Genomic DNA, 21,673 nt, shown 5'->3' on the forward strand with positions numbered 1-21,673 from the left:
ACCAAGACCCATATTTATAAAGCATCTCAGGAGTGCTGATCTAGGATCAGTTTTGCCTTTTAGATTATAATGAATGAACAGAGGGGGTCCTGGTCCTCGATCAGCACTCCTACTCTGAGACGCTTTATGAACAAATGCGAGCCCAACAGAATAATTAGGCTACATCTCATATTTTAGCCTACAATATGACATTTCAGGATGAAACCATCTATGACATCTTATCAAGACCCTGATGGAACAGGTGTGTTCGTACTGGGTTGGAACAAAAGCCTGCACCTCCTCCTGCTGGTCTCCAGGACCGTGCAGACAGTTTTGGTGACCACTTCCCTACAGTATATGATATTTACATTTGTAAAGAAAACGACAAATAGAAAGTTCCAACAAATCATGTAGTCGTTGCTTGTCAACATTGCATCACCAGCAGACAACTGTAGGGTGAAAGTTGGTTACGTCATTGTGAAAATGAAAGTTGAGTGATGGGGGTAGGGCGCTGACGTCTCCCATTCACTTTTCAGTTGTACTGCAACAGCAGAGGACTGCGGAACAGTGTGTCGGACTAACTTTGAAAGAAGCCCACTAAATTAATGTTTTATATGGCCACATTTCTTAAGAACTGTGGGTTTTATTTCGACTTCGACGATTTTGTTATCAGCCTTTTTTTTATCGTTCAGGCGAAGTTATTAGCAGTTGAAAGCAATGCTCGCGATTAGCCTATTCCCGCTAATAGCCTAGCCGATATGTACATTTAATAATCTTATATTGTGGTTCTACTATAATTCAAAGATGATTTCAAGGAGAATATGTATAGATTTACTGGGATTTGTTGGTCCAGAAGACGGAGGAGGCATGTAATTCTTATTGCTGCATGTTGTAGTCTGGAAAATGAAAGTCCCCGCCTCCGGTAGGTTGATCAGGGGAAATTCTCCATACAGTTTTCCCTTTCCTAACTCCACAGTAAAACTACTTAACACAGCCAAGATGTTCAAACTCATCTGGAAAACTAAAAGCAAAACAAACTGCTATTTACAATGTATACAATGCAGAGTTGGACGTGTCTTTTTCTTATTCTTTGCAGTATGCAGAGCATGTGTCATTGCTGTGAGTGGATCCGACACCACTTCGGTCACTTGAGCGCAGAATACCTTTCCCAGCTGGACCAGATGGTGAGTTATCAGCACACTGTAAGAGGAGACTGAATGCATGTATTAAGGAGAGCAAAACAATCAACCAAGTAAAATAGTCATATGTTTCATATAGCCTCTGTGTTAGAAAACTGTTAGCCTATATTCGAATATACATTGTAAAAGGGCGCTAAGGCTATAATGACAGAGAGATCAAGAGAGGCTAACTACATTAGGCCTACTGTACTTGCAGTACAAGCTATACTTTATGTCAGTCTTGATTGCTCTTTAAGTATTTGACACGTGACTTGACATACTATATTGATTGTTTTCCAGGGAGGAGATATCACAAAGCAGAATGTCCCTGTCCTTTTTCCAACATCACTTTACAGACACATAGATGATGCCGAGGTAAAGACTCAAATTGTGACTTATCATGTTCTGATATGCTTTGGTATAGTGGTCTTGACCCAATGTAATATTGATGCCATACTGTTTCTAATTAAAACAATTTATATCACCCTGTGTAGTTTGAGGACAAAGTCAGATTCCTGAACGAGACCATCTATCAAATCATAAAACTGTTTGATGGGAATATGAAGTCTGTCATCTGGGACAAGAAAAACATGGACGATTTCCTAAACATTCTGGATCGCCAATTTGAGAACCTTAATTCCTGTGTAAGTAACAAGTCTATTTTAAAGTATCACTGTTTAGGTCAGGGCTCTCCAACCCCGTTCATGGAGAGCTACCCTCCTGTAGGTTTTTGCTCCAACCCCAGTTGTAACTAACCTGATTCAGTTTATCAACCAGCTAATTAATCAGGTGTGGAAGGTAGTTCTCCAGGAACAGGATTAGAGAGCCCTGGTTTATGTGTATCCTACTAATTCTACAAGTGAAAAAATCGAAGTATAAAATGAATTCGGAAAGTATTCAACCCTTTGACTTTTTCCACATTTTGTTACGTTACAGCCTTATTCTAAAATTGATTAAATACATGTTTCCCCTCATCAATCTACACAATTCTCCATAATGACAAAGCAAAAACCCTGTTTTAGAAATGTATGCAAAGGTGTTCACAATAAAAAAATTAAATATCACTTTTACATAAGTATTCAGACCATTTACTCAGTACTTTGTTGAAGCACCTTTGGCAGTGATTACTGCCTTGAATCTTCTTAGGTATGAAGCTACTGTCACACCCTGATCTGTTTCACCTGTCCTTGTGCTCGTCTCCACCCCCCTCCAGGTGTTGCCCATCTCCCCATTATCCCCTGGGTACTTATATACCTGTGTTTTCTGTCTGTCTGTGCCAGTTCGTTTTGTTCGTTCAAACCTACCAGCGATTTCCCTTGCTCCTGTCTTTTCTATAGTCCCTGTTCTCTGGTTTCCTGGTTTTGACCTTTCCTGCCTGCCCTGAGCCTGCCTGCCGTCCTGTACCTTTGCCTCACTACTCTGGATTACCGACCTCTGCCTGACCTGATCCTGAGTCTGCCTGCTGTTCCGGTGTCTTACACCCTCTCTGTATTATTGACCCCTGTCTGCCATGACCTGTCGTTTGCCTGCCCCTGTTTAAAGAATAAACTTTTGTTTCTTCAACACTGTGCACCTTGGTTAGACCTTATAACTTGATACCTACAAGCTTGGCACACCTGTATTTGGAAGTTTCTGCCATTCTTCTCTGCAGATCCTCTCAAGATCTGTCAGGTAAGGAGCGAACGGCACAGCTATTTCAGGTCTCTCCAGAGATGTTTGATCAGGTCAAGTCCGGGCTCTGGCTGGGCCATTCAAGGACATTCAGAGACTTGTCCCAAAGCCACTCCTGCGTTGTCTTGGCTGTATGCTTAGGGTTGTTGTCCTGTTGGAAGGTGAACCTTAACCCCAGTCTGATGTCCTGAGTGCTCTGGAGCAGGTTTTCATCAAGGATCTCTCTGTACTTTGCTCCGTTCATCTTTCTCTCGATCCTGACTAGTCTCCCAGTCCCTGCCACTGAAAAACATCCCCACAGCACGATGCTGCAACCACCATGCTTAACCGTAGGGATGGTGCAAGGTTTCCTCCAAACGTATTGCTTGGCATTCAGGCCAAAGAGTTCAATCTTGGTTTCATCAGACCAGACAATCTTGCTTCTCATGGTCTGAGAGTCCTTCAGGTGCCTTTTGGCAAACTCCAAGCGGGCTGTTATGTGCCTTTTACTGAGGAGTGGCTTCTGTCTGGCCACTACCATAAAGGCCTGATTGGTGGAGTACTGCAGAGATGGTTGTCCTTCTGGAAGGCTCTCCCATTTCCAAAGAGGAAATCTGGAGCTCTGTCAGAGTGACCATTGGGCTCTTGGTCACCCCCCTGACAAAGGTGCTTCTCTCCCGATTGCTCAGTTTGGCCAGGTGGCCAACTCTAGGAAGAGTCTTGGTGGTTACAAGCAGAAATGTTTTGGTACCCTTTCCCAGATCTGTTCCTCGACACAATCTTGTGTCGAGGAACATTAGGTATTTCTGTTTTTGCATTGTCATTATTGGGTATTGTGTGTAGATCGATGATGATTTTTTTTCTTTAATCCATTTTAGAAAAAGGTTGTAACGTAATAAAATGTGGAAAAAGGGAAGGGGTCTGAATACTTCCCGAATGCACTGTATATAGGTTATTACAGATTTTGAGCCAGTTTGCGACATCACAAAAATAATACTGCATCAATGACAAATGTAAATTATTGTGGTTATAATTAACAGACATTTTTTGTAGGCTTTGGTGCGTTTTTTCATTACGGTAAATCAAGTTCGATATTTTAAAGTCGAAATTGCAAACTTTAGAATCCTTTTTAAACCTTGAACGCACTATAAGTTTCCATTTCCTGCCGTGCAGGAAAATTCTCAGGAAAAAAAAACAGATCAAATGAAGATCGTACATCTGTATGACGCTAATGTTTTGTTTAATTTTGTCCAACAGGTATCACCTGCCATGAAACCTGAGAGGAGACTGAAACGGTACTTCAGGAAGTTGAATAGGAGAGTTCTGAGAAAAATGGTGAGTTTGGTTTCGTATGGAAACATGTTTGATAGATGTTTTCAAATGAATATAAACTAGGCTAGGCTAAACAGGAGCAGGGTTCACAAAAAAAAGGGTTCTGGGGCCATATGTATCAAGTGTCTCAGAGAAGAACTGCTGATCTAGTATCAGGTCTTCTCTCCGGTCTCCTCTGTCCTATTTATAGTGACCTAAAAGGCAAAACTGATCCTAAATCAGCACTCCTACTCTGAGAAGCATCATACATACAGCACCAGTCCTTTATTTGTTGTTCAAGACAATATGGTCATTATGTTGACAAGAAAGTTCACCCCACTAATATTTCAAATTTTCGATGTTTTTCAGAACTACAGTGCAGAGGCGTGGGAGCTCATCAGGAAAGAGACAAAACGTCATCTGCAAAGATTGGATATCCTTGCGGGACAAATGTACTGATCATCCGTACTCATCTCAGAAGCTACGCACTTACCAGTTTATAAAGCATGAATACAATCATGTAGGCACTTGTTAGTCTATTTATTATATTTAAATCTGTATATTATTGTTTTTTATTTTCATAAATTATTATTTATATTTTGTATTTCCCTTTTGTACCTGTATTGAACTGAAACGTATTGCCTGTCTACTTCAAAAATCAATGAGAAAAGAATATTGAAATTGTGAATAAAAACTTATTTTGTATAAATTGTCCAGATTTCGTTCTTGTCTGAAACCAACGAGAGTGGATTTATAATATTGAGCAGCCTAATCTAATCATCAGAGGGGATGCAGATTAAACTTGTCTCTGATCAGTCACATGACAGTTTCTACTTTAAGTTTATGTATGCTTGTAGTTTTGTTTCTTTGTGTAATTTATTTTTAATGTGTTTTTGTACTTTGTGAGGGTTACTGTTTTATGTTTTTCTTGTTTTTGTGTGGTAATCCCACTGGGGCAGTGGGCTGAAGGGGAGTGGGGAGATCTGGATGAGGAGTAGAGTATAATCTGGGGGACCAGGAACAGCTCCTACTTGACATTGTGGGATGTTTATTTATAAAGTCTGTCCAATGTATTAAACACCTGTATGTTTTTACTATGATTGGAGAAGAAATACGGGAAAAAAAGATATGGAAAGACAATATGAAAAAGAGACAAAAAACAAGAAATACTTTTAATCGATAGTAGTTTAGTCCCCCGAACAAGGCAGGGTGGTCGTGGGCAAGAAAATAAAAACAAACAATTGATTTAGCTTAGTCATATATATAGATCTTTTTAAGTGGCATCATGGGGATCCTCCCAATAGTTCTCAATGGATAAATGAGGTCAATTCCTGTATGACATTAGACAAAAGTGTGTATTATGTAGGCCAATGTGGCAGCTCACAGTCCTTTCATAAGACTTGGAATTTCTGGATAAAAGAAAGTTATTGTAGATATGCTGTATATCCATTTGTATAACGGTATGAGGTTATATGTCTCACACCCTGATCTGTTTCACCTGTCTTTGTGCTTGTCTCCATACCTGTGTTCTCTGTTTGTCTGTTGCCAGTTCGTTTGTTTCGTCAAGCCTACCAGTGTTTTTCCCGTGTTCCTGTTTTCGAGTTTTCCCTGTTTTGACCATTCTGCGTGCCCTGACCCTGAGCCTGCCTGCCGTTCTGTACCTTTTGGGCTCTACTCTGGATTACTGACCTCTGTCCTGTCGTTTGCCTGCCCCCCTGTTTTTGTAATAAACTTTGTTACTTCGAAACTGTCTGCATCTGGGTCTTCTCCTGAGCCTTGACAGTACGAACTGGCCCCGATGAGAGTTTGTTGGACGCATCCCTGGCGTCCGAGCCGGGCATCCCACTCAGACCCTGTCCATTCCCATGGACGTTAGAATGCTAGACGGGCGCTCTATAGTCCGGGTCACCAACAATACCACTCCCACTCCCATAATTAAGTTGCAGGGTGTATCCGTCCTTCTGCCTCCCCCGCCAGCGCATGGTTCTTCTTTGAAGAACAAAACCCAGTGCCCATGCATCGACTACCGGGGCCTCAATGACATCACGGTGAAGAAATGTGAATTCCATTGCTCTACCATCCCCATCCTTGGTTACATCATCGCTGCAGGGAATGTACAGATGGATCCCGGGAAGGTGAGAGTGGTGGGGGATTGGCCCCAGCCAACATCCAGAGTGCAGCTGCAACGTTTCTTGGGATTTGCCAACTTTTATTGCAGCTTTATCAAGGGTTACAGCACCCTGGCGCCCTGCAGTCTGCACTCACCTCTCCCAAGGTTCCATTCACGTGGTCCCCAGTTGCTGACTGGGTGTTCCAGGACCTCAAGCACCACTTTACCACTGCTCCCATATTGGTTCATCCTGACCCATCCAGTCAGTTCATGGTGGAGGCCGATGCTTCGGATGTCGGAGTGGGGGCTGTCCTGTTCCAGCGTTCTGCCCTCGACCTCAAGCTACATCCCTGCGCCTTCTCACATCGCCTCAACGCTATGGAGAGGAATTAAGATGTGGGGAATCGTGAGCTTCTCGCGGTGAAGATGGCTTTGGAGGAGTGGAGACACTGGTTGGAGGGGGCGGAACATCCGTTCATTGTGTGGATGGATCACAAGAACCTGGAATATCTCCACAACGCCAAGCTTCTCAATTCCAGGCAAGCTAGGTGGGCCCTGCTTTTCACCCGGTTTAACTTCTCCATTTCCTACTGACCGGGATCCAAGAATATCAAGCCAGGCGCGCTGTCACGCCACCTTCATGTTCTTCGCCGCCTGCATGATCTGTGTGCAGAACAAGACTCCTCGGCAAGTTCCGGCTGGTCTCTTTCAACCACTGTCTGTCCCTCACCGTCCCTGATCTCACATATCCCTGGACTTCGTCACGGGTCTCCCCCGTCTGATGGCAACACCACTATCCTGACTGTAATGGACCGGTTTTCCAAAGCCGCCCATTTCATTCCTCTCCCCAAGCTACCGTCTGCCAAAGAGACAGCCCAGCTCATGGTGCAGCACGTCTTCCGGATCCATGGATTCCCGGTGGACATGGTCTCCAACTGGGGTCCTCAGTTCTCATCCTGGTTCTGTAAGGCGTTCTGCACACTCATTGGGTCGTCGGCCAGCCCACCCTCAGTCCAACGGCAAGTCAGAGTGAGCCAATCAAGACCTGGAGACGACTCTTCGCTGCCTTGTCTCCACCAACCCCACCACTTGGAGCCAGCAACTCATGTGGGTTGAATACGCCCACAACACCCTCCCCTGCTCTGCCACCGGGCTCTCACCTTTCGAGTGTTCCCTGGGTTATCAGGTTGTAATGCAACAAAATAGGAAAAACGCCAAGGGGATGAATACTTTTGCAAGGCTCTGTATGTATACTGTAGCTAAGATACTAAGTGTAGGGCCTCCCGAGTGGCGCAGTGGTCTCTGTGCCACTAGAGATTCTGGGTTCGAGTCCAGGCTTTGTCGCAGCCGGCCGCGACCGGGAGGCCCATGGGGCGGCGCACAATTGGCCCAGCATCATCCGGGTTAGGGAGGGTTTGGCCGGCAGGGATATCCTTGTCTCATCGAGCACTAGCGACTCCTGTGGTGGGCCGGGCGCAGTGCATGCTGACACTTTCGCCAGGTGTACGATGTTTCCTCTGACACATTGGTGCGGCTGGCTTCCGGGTTGGATGGGCATTGTGTCAAGAAGCAGTTGGGTTGTGTTTCGGAGGACGCATGGCTCTCGACCTTCGCCTCTCCCGAGACCGTACGGGAGTTGCAGCGATGAGACAAGACTGTAACTACTACCAATTGGATACCACGAAATTGGGGAGAAAAAAGGGGTGAAAAAAAAAACATTAAAAAAAGATACTAAGTGTATGTTGTGTAGTAAGCTGTTAGTAGCCCATGTGCCGCACCCTAATAATTTGGTCTATTTTCACCAACGAGGTATTGTAAACACATCGTTTGTACAGGTTTGACAGTGCTACTGATAGTAGTGGTGGTGCTTGGCTTTCACGTGAAAATTCATAACAAACAACATTCTATAATAGGATTTTGTTATTTGACGTTTTATTTAACGTGTTAAATAGTGTTACATGACGTGTATCTTTTTTGACACGCAAAGGCCTAAACGGCGTTCATTGTGCCTCACCCTAATAATTTGATATTTTTTCACCTCTTAATTTTGCCTACTGTTCTAACTTGGTGGTGCACATGTAGCATATATCCTGTTTTAAAGAAATTAATAGGGGATGAATACTTTTGCAAGGCACTGTACTACTGCATCAATATTTTTTGACCGTGACAGTTTACAATCTAGGGTTACTCAAAGCAGTTTAGTCATCTCAACTTGCTCAATTTCCACATTATTTATTACAAGATTTAGTTGACGTTTAGGGCTTAGTGAGTGTTCCATCCGTATCGGGTGAACCGTTTAGAAATTACACTACTTTTTGTACATAGTCCCATTTTAGGGGACCAAAAGTATTGGGACAAATTCATGTACTGTCCCATTCACGGGTTTTTCTTTATTTTCACTATTTTCTACATTGAAGAATGATAGTGAAGACATCAAAACTATAAAACAACATGTAAGAAATCATGTAGTAACCAAAAAAGTTTGAAACAAATCAAAATATATTTTATATTTGAGATTCTTCAGTTGCCATCCTTTGTCTTGATGTCAGCTTTGCACACTCTTGGCATTCTCTCAGCCAGCTTCACCTGGAATGCTTTTCCAACAGTCTTGAAGGAGTTCCCACATATGCTGAGCACTTGTTGGCTGCTTTTCCTTCACTCTGCGGTCCAACTCATCCCAAACCATCTCAATTGGGTTGAGGTCGGCTGATTGTGGAGGCCAGGTCATCTGGTGCAGCACTCCATCACTCTCCTTCTTCGTCAAATAGCCCTTACACAGCCTGGAGATGTGTTGAGTAATTGTCCTGTTGAAAAACAAATGATCGTCCTGCTAAGCACAAATCAGATGGGATGGCGTATCGCTGCAGAATCCTTTGGTAACCATATTGGTTAAGTGTGCCTTTAATTCTAAATAAGTCCAGACAGTGTCACCAGCAAAGCACCCCCACACCATCACACCTCCTCCCCCATGCTTCACTGTGGGAACCACACATGCAGAGATAATCTGTTTACCTACTCTGTGTCTCACAAAGACATGGCAGTCAGAACCAAAAATCTCAAATTTTGAGATCAGACCAAAGGACAGATTTCCACCGGTCTAATGTCCATTGCTCGTGTTTCTTGGCCCAAGCAAGTCTCTTCTTATTATTGGTGTCCTTTAGTAGTGGTTTCTTTGCAGCAATTCGACCATGAAGGCCTGATTCACGCAGTCTCCTCTGAACAGTTGATTTTGAGATTTATCTGTTACTTGAACTCTGTGAAGTATTTATTTCGGCTGCAATTTCTGAGGCTGGTAAATCTAATGAACTTATCCTCTGCAGCAGAGGTATCTCTTGGTCTTCCTTCCCTGTTGCGGTCCTCATGAGAGCTAGTTTCATCATAGCGCTTGATGGTTTTTGCGACTGCACATGAAGATACGTTCAAAGTTCTTGAAATGTTCCAGATTGACTGACCTTCATGTTTTAAAGGAATGATGGACTGTTGTTTCTCTTTGCATATTTGAGCTGGTTATGGCACACCAGTTTGTGTAGAATATGGGCCTGAGTCTTGCCTGCCAATGCAATAGAATCCTACTCCAATGTTTTCCATACTAAGTTTTGCATAGTTCGTTTTGTTTTGGTGTGTTACATTGAAAGTGGCTAATATTCCATTGATTCAAGCATTCCCATAATATGGACTTGGTATTTTACCGAGTAGGCTTATCTTCTGTATACCACCCCTACCTTGTCACAACACAACTAATTGTCTCAAACACATTAAGATGGAAAGAAATTCCACAAATTAACTGTTATGAAGGCACATCTGTTAATTGAAATGCATTTCTATGTGACTACCTTATAAAGCTGGTTGAGAGAATGTGCAAATCTGTCATCAAGGCAAAGGGTGGCTACTTTGAAGATTCTGAAATATATTTTGATTTGTTTAACACTTTTTGGGTTACTACATGATTCAATATGTGTTATTTTGTAGTTTAGATTTATTCACTATTATTCTACAATGTAGAAAATAGTCAAATAATGAAAAACCCTTGAAAGAGTAGGTGTGTCCAAAGTTTTGACCGTTTACTGTATGTGCTTTAAAATTAGGTTGAATACATTGGGAGATTAAATCAAATCCATTTTTTTTGCTGTACACAGTTTACAGCATGTATAAAACGTGCAGTGAAATGTCTGCGTGGTAGTCTGTTCTGATCTGCTTGAAGTGATGTCAACAGGCCAGCAGGGGGAACTCTTCCCCCGTAGGTGCTGTTTTGGGGACAGCAATGTTAGAGAGGATGGAGGCTCAGATTTCATGTATGGGGACATTCTGTAGTAGTGCTAGACAAGAGAAGATATGGATGCTTAGAAATCCAAAATTTCTGTATTAATTTCTTGAATGCCATTCTCTACTATGTGCTTTAAAATTAGGTTGAATACCTAATTAAATTAAATCAAATTGCATTTGTTGTTCAGAGTTTACAGCATGCGTAAAAGGTGCAGTGAAATTCTTGCTTGCTAGGCTAGCTCACTCAATATTATTATCACTAGCTTATTGCATGTATAAGCATTATGTAATGATGAACTCTTCGGGTTGCCTAGGTCTTGTGAATGAACCAAAATCGATAACCACATTAATGCCATTCCCAAAACTTGAGCCCTTCCTTCACCTGCTCTTGGGGGCTGTTGTGGATAATACTGTATATGAAGGCAATGGTCCAGACACAACCCTCTCTTACTTCCAATTGGGAGATTAAATTTAATACAATTGTATGTGTTGTACACAGTTTACAGCATGCGTAAAAGGTGCAGTGAAATTCTTGCTTGCTAGGCTAGCTCACTCAATATTATTATCACTAGCTTATTGCATGTATAAGCATTATGTAATGACGAACTCCTCGTTTGGCTAAGTCAACTCTCCTCATTCACCTGTTTAAAAGTACAATGCTGTCTGATTTTGGTCAAATATGGCTATCACGACTCAGGATATTACCCAGATGCAGACACAGGAGGCGGATTGTTCTGTTCTCAAATCATTTATTATAACACTTAGAGCAGGCAAAGGGCAGGTCGAGGACAGCCAGAGGTTCGTAACCAGATCAGAGTCCGACAGGTACAGGACGGCAGGCAGGCTCAGGGCAGGCAGAATGGTCAGAACTGGGAGGACTAGAAAACAGAAACTAGAGAGACTGGAAACCAGGAAAACACGCTGGTAAGACAAGATGAACTGGCAACAGACAAACAGAAAACGCAGGTGGAATAATGGGGGAAGATGGGAGATACCTGGTGGGGGTGGAGATAAGCATAAAGATAGGTGAAACAGATCAGGGTGTGACAATGGCAGATATACACCTGTTTCCAGTTCTGTCTGCTTTCAGGGCAGTACATGTAACCCAATTGTCATGTCCTGACCAGAAAAGGGGTCATTTTGTTATTGTAGTTGGTCAGGACGGGGCAGGGGTGTGTTTGTTTTGTGTGTTTCGGCGTTTTTTGGGTTATGATCTATGTTAATATATTTCTATGTTTGTTCTAGTTCTTATATTTCTATGTTTAATTTATTGGGCTGACCTTCAATTGGAGGCAGCTGTTCCTCGTTGCCTCTAATTGAAGGTCCTATTTAGTAGGGTTTTTTTTTCCATGGGTTTTGTGGGTAGTTGTTCCGTGTATAGCTGTGAGCCTAACAGGACTGTTTTTCGTCATTGTTTTTGTAATAGTGTTTTGTTTTGGTTTCCATCTAATAAAAGAAGATGAGTATTCATATCCCCGCTGCGTTTTGGTCCACTTCTTACGACGCACCTGACACCAATAAAATGTGATAGTGCAGGCTATTCTGAAGCCCCTTCCCCCATCCAATTCTCTATGGGCTCATTGTAATGAATGATTTACCCTTTTGCCCTGACATTGTCAGAATGTTTTTACACAATGAAGTCCATCCTCCATATTGCCTTCTAAAAAGGATTTGTCTTTTGTTTTTCTTTGTTTTCAATGGAAGATCTTGTGAGTGAACCCAAATTATTGCCATTCCCGAAAACTTGAGACCTTCCTTCACCTAGTCTTGAGGACTCCCTGTTGTGGATAATACTGTTTATAAAGGCAATGGTCCAGTCCAGACACAACCCTCTCCTAATTCCAAGGCACTTCATATAGATCTGAAATAAAGTGTATAGGTATTAGCAAGCTATCTAGACTTTGCTCCACTTTGCCTTCTGATAGGCTAGGAGTCATTTTGCCATATTGCTTGTACCCAATGTTCCCGCTAATGTTTTTCGGCATTGAGCAAATTTCAGGTCTACTGAGTGCAAACTGGAACATTGTGAAAATTCTGTGCAACTTCTGGCGCGAGTGTACTGTGAACACTGAGGCTGTACCTGCTTTAAGTTACAGTTTTAACAGTCGGCTGCTGTGTCTTTTTGATCATATTGTAGACCTACCAGAGTGCAACCCACAACATTTTAACATGGAAATTGATGTTCTGTCAGTAGCAGCAAATGTGTGGTGTTCAATGTAGGCATACATTCCATGAGACTTTTGAAAAAAACATGCAGGGCTTGACTTTAATGTTTATCAACTTGTCCTTCAGACAAGGGGGCTGAAAATGTTGTTGTTTGATGCAAGAAACCACTTTCAAAATAAAATGCATTATTATTTCCATACAATTATTACAGAGAAACAGACAATTTATGCTACCCTCTGCCTATTTGCTACTTATCTTATTCAAGACTGTCTCAAAATACAACACTGACCCTTTAAGACATAAAAAAATCTCTTTACCTGACTGGCTTTTCAAAGATGGCAAGAAATACACATATTTGGTGCTCTTGTGGGAAGCAACCACTTCCCCATTGTTGACTAGACATTAGCTATAACTGGGCTAATAACTCAATAACTAGCAAAGAATTTGAAAAATGTACACAGGTGGCTACATGCAGCTCTCGCTTCGATATCAAAACAAGCGCATTTACGCGAGACCACTCATGATATAAACACAGTCCAGTTTATTAAATTGAATGGCACAGATCCATATATGGCCATGGTAATTTGCATATTGGCCAACTGCAGCTCTGATTGGTTATGGCGCACCAATCTGTGTAGAGTATGGGCCTGAGTCTTGCCTGTCAGTGCAATAGAATCCTACTCCAAGTCTTGCATAGTTGGTTTTGTTTCGGTATATTACATTTAAAGTGGCTAATATTCCATTGATTCGAGCATTCCCACAGTAGAGTGAAGCGTTGATAGTGGTAATTAAAAGGGAAAACTCTATAAAGTTGAGTGATGTTCAATCTAGTGCTTCTCTCCGCAGGCTGATATTTCTTCTGCTCGGCAGTCCGAGGGGAGCTGTGCTCAGCTTAGAAGGAACATTGCTTGTACCTATCCAAGCATTTTAGATCTATATGTGTGTAGTAGGTAGGGGTTGTTTCTGGATAGGACTGCCAGCTCCACCTTGCCCTTTGTGCAGTTTTTGCCCTTTTTTCATTAAATGGAATTCAGCCCACTGCTGTGCCTTGTCTGACTTACAGATTTATAGATGGAATCTACTTTATGTAATATTCCCTATTTCTGCATCTCTCCACAACTAAACCCTTTGTTTGTTAGTCATACGCCTCATAATCATTGTTACAGGGCAGTTCAAAGATGAGAAACTATTCTGATAAGTGTGACTCATTTATTGCAATGTCCTACACGTGTGTAATATGAATCATTGAAACAACTTCTCATTCATGACTGTAATATAATAAAGCTCATCCTTTCTTCTTCAACAAAAAAGTCAATACAGTGCATTCAGAAAGTGTTCAGACTCCTTCACATTTTCCCCATGTTGTTACATTACAGCCTTATTCTAAAAAACACCCACGTGTGTAACAGGACAAATTTAAGTAGCCCCCAAATTATTTTTATTATTATGCCTGTCAGGGATTTCCTCGTCGCTCGACGATATAACGAAATCATCGTCGGAAAAGGATGATCGATATAGTTCATCTTGAACATTTAATTAAATCAGCACGAATACAAAAAAACAACAAACAAGAAAACGAACGATAAACTGACAGTCTGCAAAGCATAGGCTCAACACAGAACAATCACCCACAAATACCAAACACAAACACACCCTACTATATGGGACTCTCAATCAAAGGCAGATAGACAACACCTGCCTTCAACTGAGAGTCCCAACCCCAATTAACCAAACATAGACATACACTCACTAGACTCCACATAGAAATACCTAAACATAAACCAAAACCCGGAATTACTAAATCAAACACCCTTTTAACAAAACACACCACCCTGAACCACATAAAACAAATACCCTCTGCCACGTCCTGACCAAACTACAAAACAATTAACCTTATACTGGCCAGGACGTGACAATGCCTTTCCCGAACTGCAACCCACAAATGTAACTCAGAGAAACTCTACTCAAACTTAACCTTAACCTAACCCTCATTCCTAAACCTAAACATAACCACAACCTCAATGAATTTATACTGCTAAGACTGAATTCATTTTTTTTCTGCTGGTCAAATATCCACTTCCTCTTTTTATACATTGGGACGAACTTCAGCATAGTTTTTAATGACCCCTGAGAAGCGAATTACTTTGACCTCTTTGGTTTTGGCCTTGAAGTCCTGCCACAGGTACTCCGGAGACAACACCTTGCTGGGCTTGTTATAGAGCAGGTACCTGTTGAGGTGGCTCTCCTCCTGCCAGGCAGCCTCGATGGAATTCCCAGCATCCACCTCAAACCGGTGCCGACATACCTTTGTAAGTGTGTACACATCCTCCACGAACCCGCCGATCATAGCCCCACCATAGTAGTAGTCTCCCTCATCCATGGGGATGTAGGCCATCGAGGCTGGACGCCGTTCGTACGGGAAGCTGCCACGGGTCTGCTCATAGTAGCCTGGGTGTATCACAGCAACCAGCCTTCCTAGAGACTCGGCCCCCCAGCGAGCGTGGAACTTGCTGTCCACGTCAAGACAGAAGATGTAGTCGGCCTCCCTGCTGATCTGACTTTCAATGGTGGTCTGGATGATCTCCATCCTCCGGGCTGATATCTCCTGCCAGCGGTTTGAACCTGGGACCTGGATCACACTTAAATGTCTCCCCTGAGTTAGGTTCACTGAAGGAACATCGTGGGGACGATCAGTGAAAACATAGTAGCGCACGTTGAAGCCGACCATGAAGTGCTTCTCCGCTGTCTCCAGAAAATCTCTGAGAAAGCTGACATATCTGTCAGTATTTAAAGACATACATAACATAAGGATTAGTGCCTTGCTCAAGGATACAATGGCAGAACTTCTCTGTATCAGAGGGGTTGGCTTAAATGCGGAAGACACATTTCGGTTGAATGCATTCAGTTGGTCAACTGACTAGGTATCCCCTTAACTCAACATCATTCTCACAGGACATTCTACCACTTTCAGGCCAGTATACAGTCTAGAGGATAATACATGAAGTAGTACAATTATTAATGTATTAATTAATTAACAATGTTCCAAGGCATGAATCATGATAACACCATGATATTTAATTACCTGCCATCAGGTACTTATTTACTTATAGTTGCAGTGTTGAAAAAGTATTGATAATTTAACTTCCCTTTAAAATATTTTGCAAAAGTTGTAGGCTACTCACTTTCCAACTGCAAACACTGTGGTTGCTATGGTGAGGTTCATGGGCTTGTAGATGTTGTCAACGAGCACAGGGTCAAAGGTGCCTTCCCAGATGATGGATGCCAACCATGGTGTCACTGTCACCACATCAGTACGTCTAGAGAAACAGAACAAAGGTCCTGTCTGACTGTGCTGTACTGACCAGAGCCATGTTATGATCTCAATATTTCATTATGGTACTGGCAATTAAAGGACCTTGATGTATCAGACACTAATGTCAGGTGTGGCCTACCTAATATATCAAAGCTCCCCACACCGATGTGTCAGACACTTACATTACGTCAGCTAATATGACTTTAACATAAGATAAAAATGATGCTTACCCCACCAAGACACTGGGCTGCTTGTACAAAAGCCTGGGAGAACAAAACGTAATGCATTACTTAATTGTAATGAAGAGATGGGCTGATGTTGGTAGTTTTAGATAGACCAAACTGTAATAGTTGTACTACTACAAAAAATATACATTAATAGAACTACTGCCCAACAACCTTGCTACAAGCTAAACACATACAGTATCCCATCACCAATTCATGCAGTAAATGAAACATGACATTGATGTACATTTCTATGACATAAAAGGACCACTAATCTGATTGATTGTCAGTCCATTTTTGGATTTATTTTTTGTAGGATTGATTTGATTGTTTTCATCAGTACAACATGACACCATACTGCTATGGTTAATGATGGTAGAGTAAAATTGTCACCACTTCCGCCGAAGTCGGTCCCTCTCCTTGTTCGGGCGGTGTTCGGCGGTCGACGTCACTGACCTTCTAGCCATCACTGATCCATTTTTCATTTTCCATTGTTTTGTCTTGTTTTCCTTCACACCTGGTTCCAATCCCATCAATTACATGTTGTGTATTTAACCCTCTGTTTCCCCTCATGTCCTTGTTGGAGATTGTTTGATTGTATGTTTGTGTATTATGTGTTGGTGTGCGACGGGTTTTGTACCCACTTTTATTTATTTTGTATTTTTGGTTTTGGAGTTTTGTGAAACACAGATTAAACAACTCCGTTTATAGCAAGTTCGATTCTCCTGCGCCTGACTTCCCTGCCACCAACACGCACCCATTACAGAATCTCCGACCGTCTATGGAGTCAGAAGGCACCCCGGCCATGGAGGTGGAGGAGCGCGTCCAGGAGCATGCGGTTATGCTTCACCATCTGGGTGCCGCCATGGATCGCGTTGTCCAGACAATGGACCACTGGGAGAGACAGGGAGTTCTTCCAGCGCCTCCACCAGCACAACCGGGGACTCCCCTGAGCGCCCCTTTCCCGCCTGAGCCCAGTGGGATCCGTCTCTCCTTGCCACAGGAGTATGACGGGAGTGCTGCCAACTGCCTGGGGTTCCTCCTTCAACTAAACCTCTATCTGGCCATGGTCCACCCAGCTCCATCGGACCATGAGAGGGTGTCCGCCCTCGTCTCGTGCATCACCGGGAAAGCCCTGGAGTGGGCCAACGCCGTGTGGAGAGAGGGAGATGCGGCGTTGGACCATTTTGAGGAGTTCACCCGCCATTTCCGGGCAGTCTTCGACCACCCGCCCGAGGGCAGAGCGGTGGGTGAGCGCCTCTACCATCTGAGGCAGGAGACGAGGAGCGCCCAGGAGTTTGCCTTAGAGTTTAGAACCCTGGCTGCCGGTGCGGGATGGAACAACAGGGCCCTGATCAACCACTACCGCTGCAGTCTGCGCGAGGACGTCTGTCGGGAGCTGGCCTGCAGAGACACCACCCTCACTTTCGACCAGCTGGTGGACCTGTCCATCCGGCTGGACAACCTGCTGGCTACTCGCGGACGTCCAGATTGGGGTCTGGTGGTTCCATCCTCCCGCACCCCCTTTCCGATACCCATGGAGCTGGGAGGGGCGGTGTGCAGGGAGACCGGAGGGGGTTTCCGCTCGTGCACCATCTGTGGCCGCAGAGGTCACACTGCTGGTCGGTGCCAGGTTGGTTCCTCTGGGAATCGAGGCAGCAGGCAGGGCGCTCTGGCGTCACCCCAGGTGAGCTGGCACCATTTTCACCCAGAGTCCTCTGTTGCACATATGTTTGTGTCTGTCACTTTTCCTGAGTTTTCCCCGCATTCCCAGCATAAGGCACTCGTAGATTCAGGCGCGGCAAATTAATTTCATTGATAGAGTTTTAGCTCATGGTTTAGGGACCCCCATTGTTCCCGTGGATGTGCCCTTCCCCGTTCCCGCCTTAGATAGTCGACCATTAGGGTCAGGGTTAATTAGGGAGGTCACCGCTCCTTTGGGCATGGTGACGCAGGGGGGTCACACGGAGAAAATTTGTCTTTTCCTTATTGACTCTCCTGCATTTCCCGTGGTGCTCGGCCTACCCTGGTTAGCTTGTCATAACCCCACTCTTTTTTGGCCACAGAGGACTCTCACGGGGTGGTTGCGAGAGTGCTCAGGTAGGTGTTTAGGGGTTTCCGTTGGTGCTACTATGGTGGAGAGTCCAGACCAGGTCTCCACCTTGCGCATTCCCCCTGAATATGCCGATTTGGCTCTCGCCTTCTCTAAAAAGAAGGCGACTCAATTACCACCTCATCGACGGGGCGATTGTGCGATAGATCTCCTAGTAGACACTGCACTTCCCAGGAGTCACGTGTATCCCCTCTCACAGGCGGAGACTGAGGCAATGGAAACGTATGTCTCCGAATCCCTGCGTCAGGGGTACATTCGGTCCTCCACTTCACCGTCTCCTCAAGTTTCTTTTTTGTGAAGAAGAAGGAGGGAGGTCTGCTTCTGTGTATTGACTACCGGGGTCTAAATCAGATCACGGTGAGTTATAGTTACCCGCTATCGCTCATAGCTACAGCGATAGTCAATGCACGGGGCGCGCTTCTTCACCAAACTAGATCTCAGGAGCGCTTACAATCTGGTGCGTATCCGAGAGGGAGACGAGTGGAAGACGGCTTGCAGTACCACCTCTGGGCACTATGAGTACCTTGTCATGCCGTACGGGTTGATGAATGCGCCATCAGTCTTCCAAGCTTTTGTAGATCAGATTTTCAGGGACCTGCATGGGCAGGGTGTAGTGGTGTATACTGATGACATTTTGATATACTCCGCTACATGCGCCGAGCATGTGTCCCTGGTGCGCAAAGTGCTTGGTCGCCTGTTGGAGCATAACCTGTACGTCAAGGCTGAGAAATGCCTGTTCTTCCAACAGTCCATCTCCTTCCTAGGGTATCGCATTTCCACGTCAGGGGTGGAGATGGAGAGTGACCGCATTGCAGCCGTGCGTAATTGGCCGACTCCCACCACGGTAAAGGAGGTGCAGTGATTCTTAGGGTTTGCCAACTACTACCGGAGGTTTATCCGTGGTTTTGGTCAGGTAGGGGCTCCCATTACTTCACTGCTGAAGGGGGGCCCGGTGCGCTTGTAGTGGACAGCTGCCCAGACAGGGCTTTCAGTCACCTGAGGACTTTGATTACCTCAGCTCCCGTGCTGGCCCATCCGGATCCCTCTTTGGCGTTCATAGTGGAGGTGGACGTGTCCGAGGCTGGGATAGGAGCTGTGCTCTCTCAGCGCTCGGGTACACCACCGAAGCTCCGCCCTTGTGCCTTCTTCTCGAAGAAGCTCAGCCTGGTGGAGCAAAATTATGACGTGGGGCAGCGGGAGTTGTTGGCTGTCGTCAAGGCCCTGAAGGCATGGAGACATTGGCTTGAGGGGGCTAGACACCCTTTTCTCATCTGGACTGACCACCGCAATCTGGAGTACATCCGGGTGGCGAGGAGACTGAACCCTCGCCAGGCAAGGTGGGCGATGTTTTTCACACGTTTTGTGTTTACCCTCTCTTACAGACCAGGCTCCCAGAATGTTAAGGCAGACGCATTGTCCCAGCTGTATGACACAGAGGAGCGGCCCATGGATCCCACTCCCATACTCCCCGCCTCTTGTTTGGTGGCACCGGTAGTGTGGGAGCTGGACGCGGACATTGAGCGGGCGTCACGTGCAGAGCCCGCTCCCCCTCAGTGACCAGCTGGGCGTCTGTACGACCGGGTGATCTATTGGGCCCACACGTCACCCTCCTCTGGTCATCCTGGGATCGGTAGGATGGTGCGCTGTCTTAGTGGGAAGTACTGGTGGCCCACTTTAGCTAAGGACGTGAGGGTTTATGTTTCCTCCTGCTCGGTGTGCACCCAGTGCAAGGCTCCTAGACACCTGCCCAAAGGTAAGTTACAACCCTTACCCGTTCCACAACGGCCGTGGTCGCACCTGTCGGTGGATTTCCTAACCGATCTTCCACCTTCACAGGGTAACACCACGATCCTGGTCGTTGTGGATAGGTTTTTCTAAGTCCTGTCGTCTCCTCCCTTTGCCCAGTCTCCCTACAGCCCTACAAACTGCGGAGTCCCTGTTTACACACATCTTCCGGCACTACGGGGTGCCTGAGGATATAGTATCTGATCGGGGTCCCCAGTTCACATCAAGGGTCTGGAAGGCGTTCATGGAACGTCTGGGGGTCTCGGTCAGCCTTACCTCAGGTTTTCACCCCGAGAGTAACGGGCAGGTGGAGAGAGTTAACCAGGATGTGGGTAGGTTTCTGAGAGGTCTTATTGCCAGGACCGGCCGGGGGAGTGGGCGGCGTTCGTGCCCTGGGCAGAGATGGCCCAGAACTCACTCCGCTACTCCTCCACTAACCTTTCTCCCTTCCAGTGTGTATTGGGGTATCAGCCGGTTCTGGCTCCTTGGCATCAGAGTCAGACCGATGGTCCGGAGGAGAGATGCTGGGTTCCGGTGGAGGACGTATTGGATCCTTCCATGCTGCGAGATTTCCACCGTCTCCATCCGGATCGCCCTGCGCCTCGCCCTCCGATTCGTCCCCGAGATCGGTGCCGATGCACTGTTGGAGCCGCGCGTTGGGGGGGGTACGGTCGACGTCACTGACCTTCTAGCCATCACTGATCCATTTTTCATTTTCCATTGGTTTTGTCTTCACACCTGGTTCCAATCCCATCAATTACATGTTGTGTATTTAACCCTCTGTTTCCCCTCATGTCCTTGTCGAAGGTTGTTTGATTGTATGTTTGTGTATTATGGGTTGGTGCACAACGGGTTTAGTACCCACTTTTATTTCTTTTGTAATTTTGGTTTTGGAGTTTTGTGAAGCACAGATTAAACAACTCCGTTTATAGCATGTTCGATTCTCCTGCGCCTGACTTCGCTGCCACCAACACACACCCATTACAAAAATACAGATACACACTTTTCAGAAGAGACAATGTTCCGTACTCTGCTTCTGACCATGGGCTTACTCAGGCTGTATGAATAGAAAAACATTGTAAGAAGAAAACAAACACAATGAAGACGATAAACTAGAAAGGGTACTTTTTCATGAAGAAAAATTGTTTGACTTGCTTCAGCTGTCCAGAAGTATTTTTATGTTAGTGGAAGGAGTTTAGAAGTTTAAAATGTTAGAAGCTAGTGTTGACAATTCGAGGCTAGTGTAGTGGTGACTGTATTATATATAGTAGAAGGATAGGTGCTATTAGTGCAGGGGTTCCCAAACCATTTTGGCCCACGACCCCATTTTGATATCGGAAAATTCTCACAACCCCAACCACGTGAAAAAAAGCATGGAATTAACAGCCAATGTTTACTTTTTTGTTTGAAAAACTTTCTAACAGTATTTCTTATTGTCTTCTCAACTCACCTTCGCATACTTTTAATGTGGGGTTGTGACACTCAATTGCAAATTAGTCTGGCAAATTGTCTCTTATCTCACCACCACTAATGAGATGGGTGTGCTTGATGCATGTCACGTCGGAGCTTCTCTAAGTCAGG

General features: G+C 44.8%; 2 protein-coding genes across 3 annotated transcripts in view; one reads left to right on the forward strand and one right to left on the reverse strand.

Moving 5' to 3' along the window:
* The first annotated feature begins 518 nt into the window (after positions 1–518).
* LOC115196551 (interferon a3-like) lies at positions 519–4,827 on the forward strand. Its single transcript, XM_029757378.1, has 6 exons — positions 519–901; positions 1,076–1,163; positions 1,458–1,532; positions 1,652–1,801; positions 4,065–4,142; positions 4,488–4,827. The coding sequence occupies exons 1-6, from the start codon at positions 801–803 to the stop codon at positions 4,575–4,577; spliced, it is 582 nt and encodes a 193-aa protein (XP_029613238.1). The 5' UTR covers positions 519–800; the 3' UTR covers positions 4,578–4,827.
* A 9,019-nt stretch (positions 4,828–13,846) lies between these two features.
* The window catches only part of LOC115196558 (globoside alpha-1,3-N-acetylgalactosaminyltransferase 1), a 41,228-nt gene continuing 33,401 nt past the window's right edge, over positions 13,847–21,673 (reverse strand). Inside the window, exons 4-7 of one of the 2 annotated variants that reach the window (XM_029757393.1) lie at positions 21,096–21,149; positions 16,201–16,233; positions 15,840–15,974; positions 13,847–15,434 (exon numbers count right to left, since the gene is read on the reverse strand). In XM_029757393.1, coding sequence (XP_029613253.1) covers positions 14,744–15,434; positions 15,840–15,974; positions 16,201–16,233; positions 21,096–21,149 — 913 coding nt within the window. In that variant the 3' untranslated portion in view covers positions 13,847–14,743. The remainder of the gene's footprint in view (positions 15,435–15,839; positions 15,975–16,200; positions 16,234–21,095; positions 21,150–21,673) is intronic. The other variant, XM_029757401.1, reaches the window with a different exon arrangement.

This window comes from Salmo trutta, chromosome 1 (genome assembly GCF_901001165.1).
Source record: "Salmo trutta chromosome 1, fSalTru1.1, whole genome shotgun sequence".
Lineage (NCBI taxonomy): Eukaryota > Metazoa > Chordata > Actinopteri > Salmoniformes > Salmonidae > Salmo > Salmo trutta.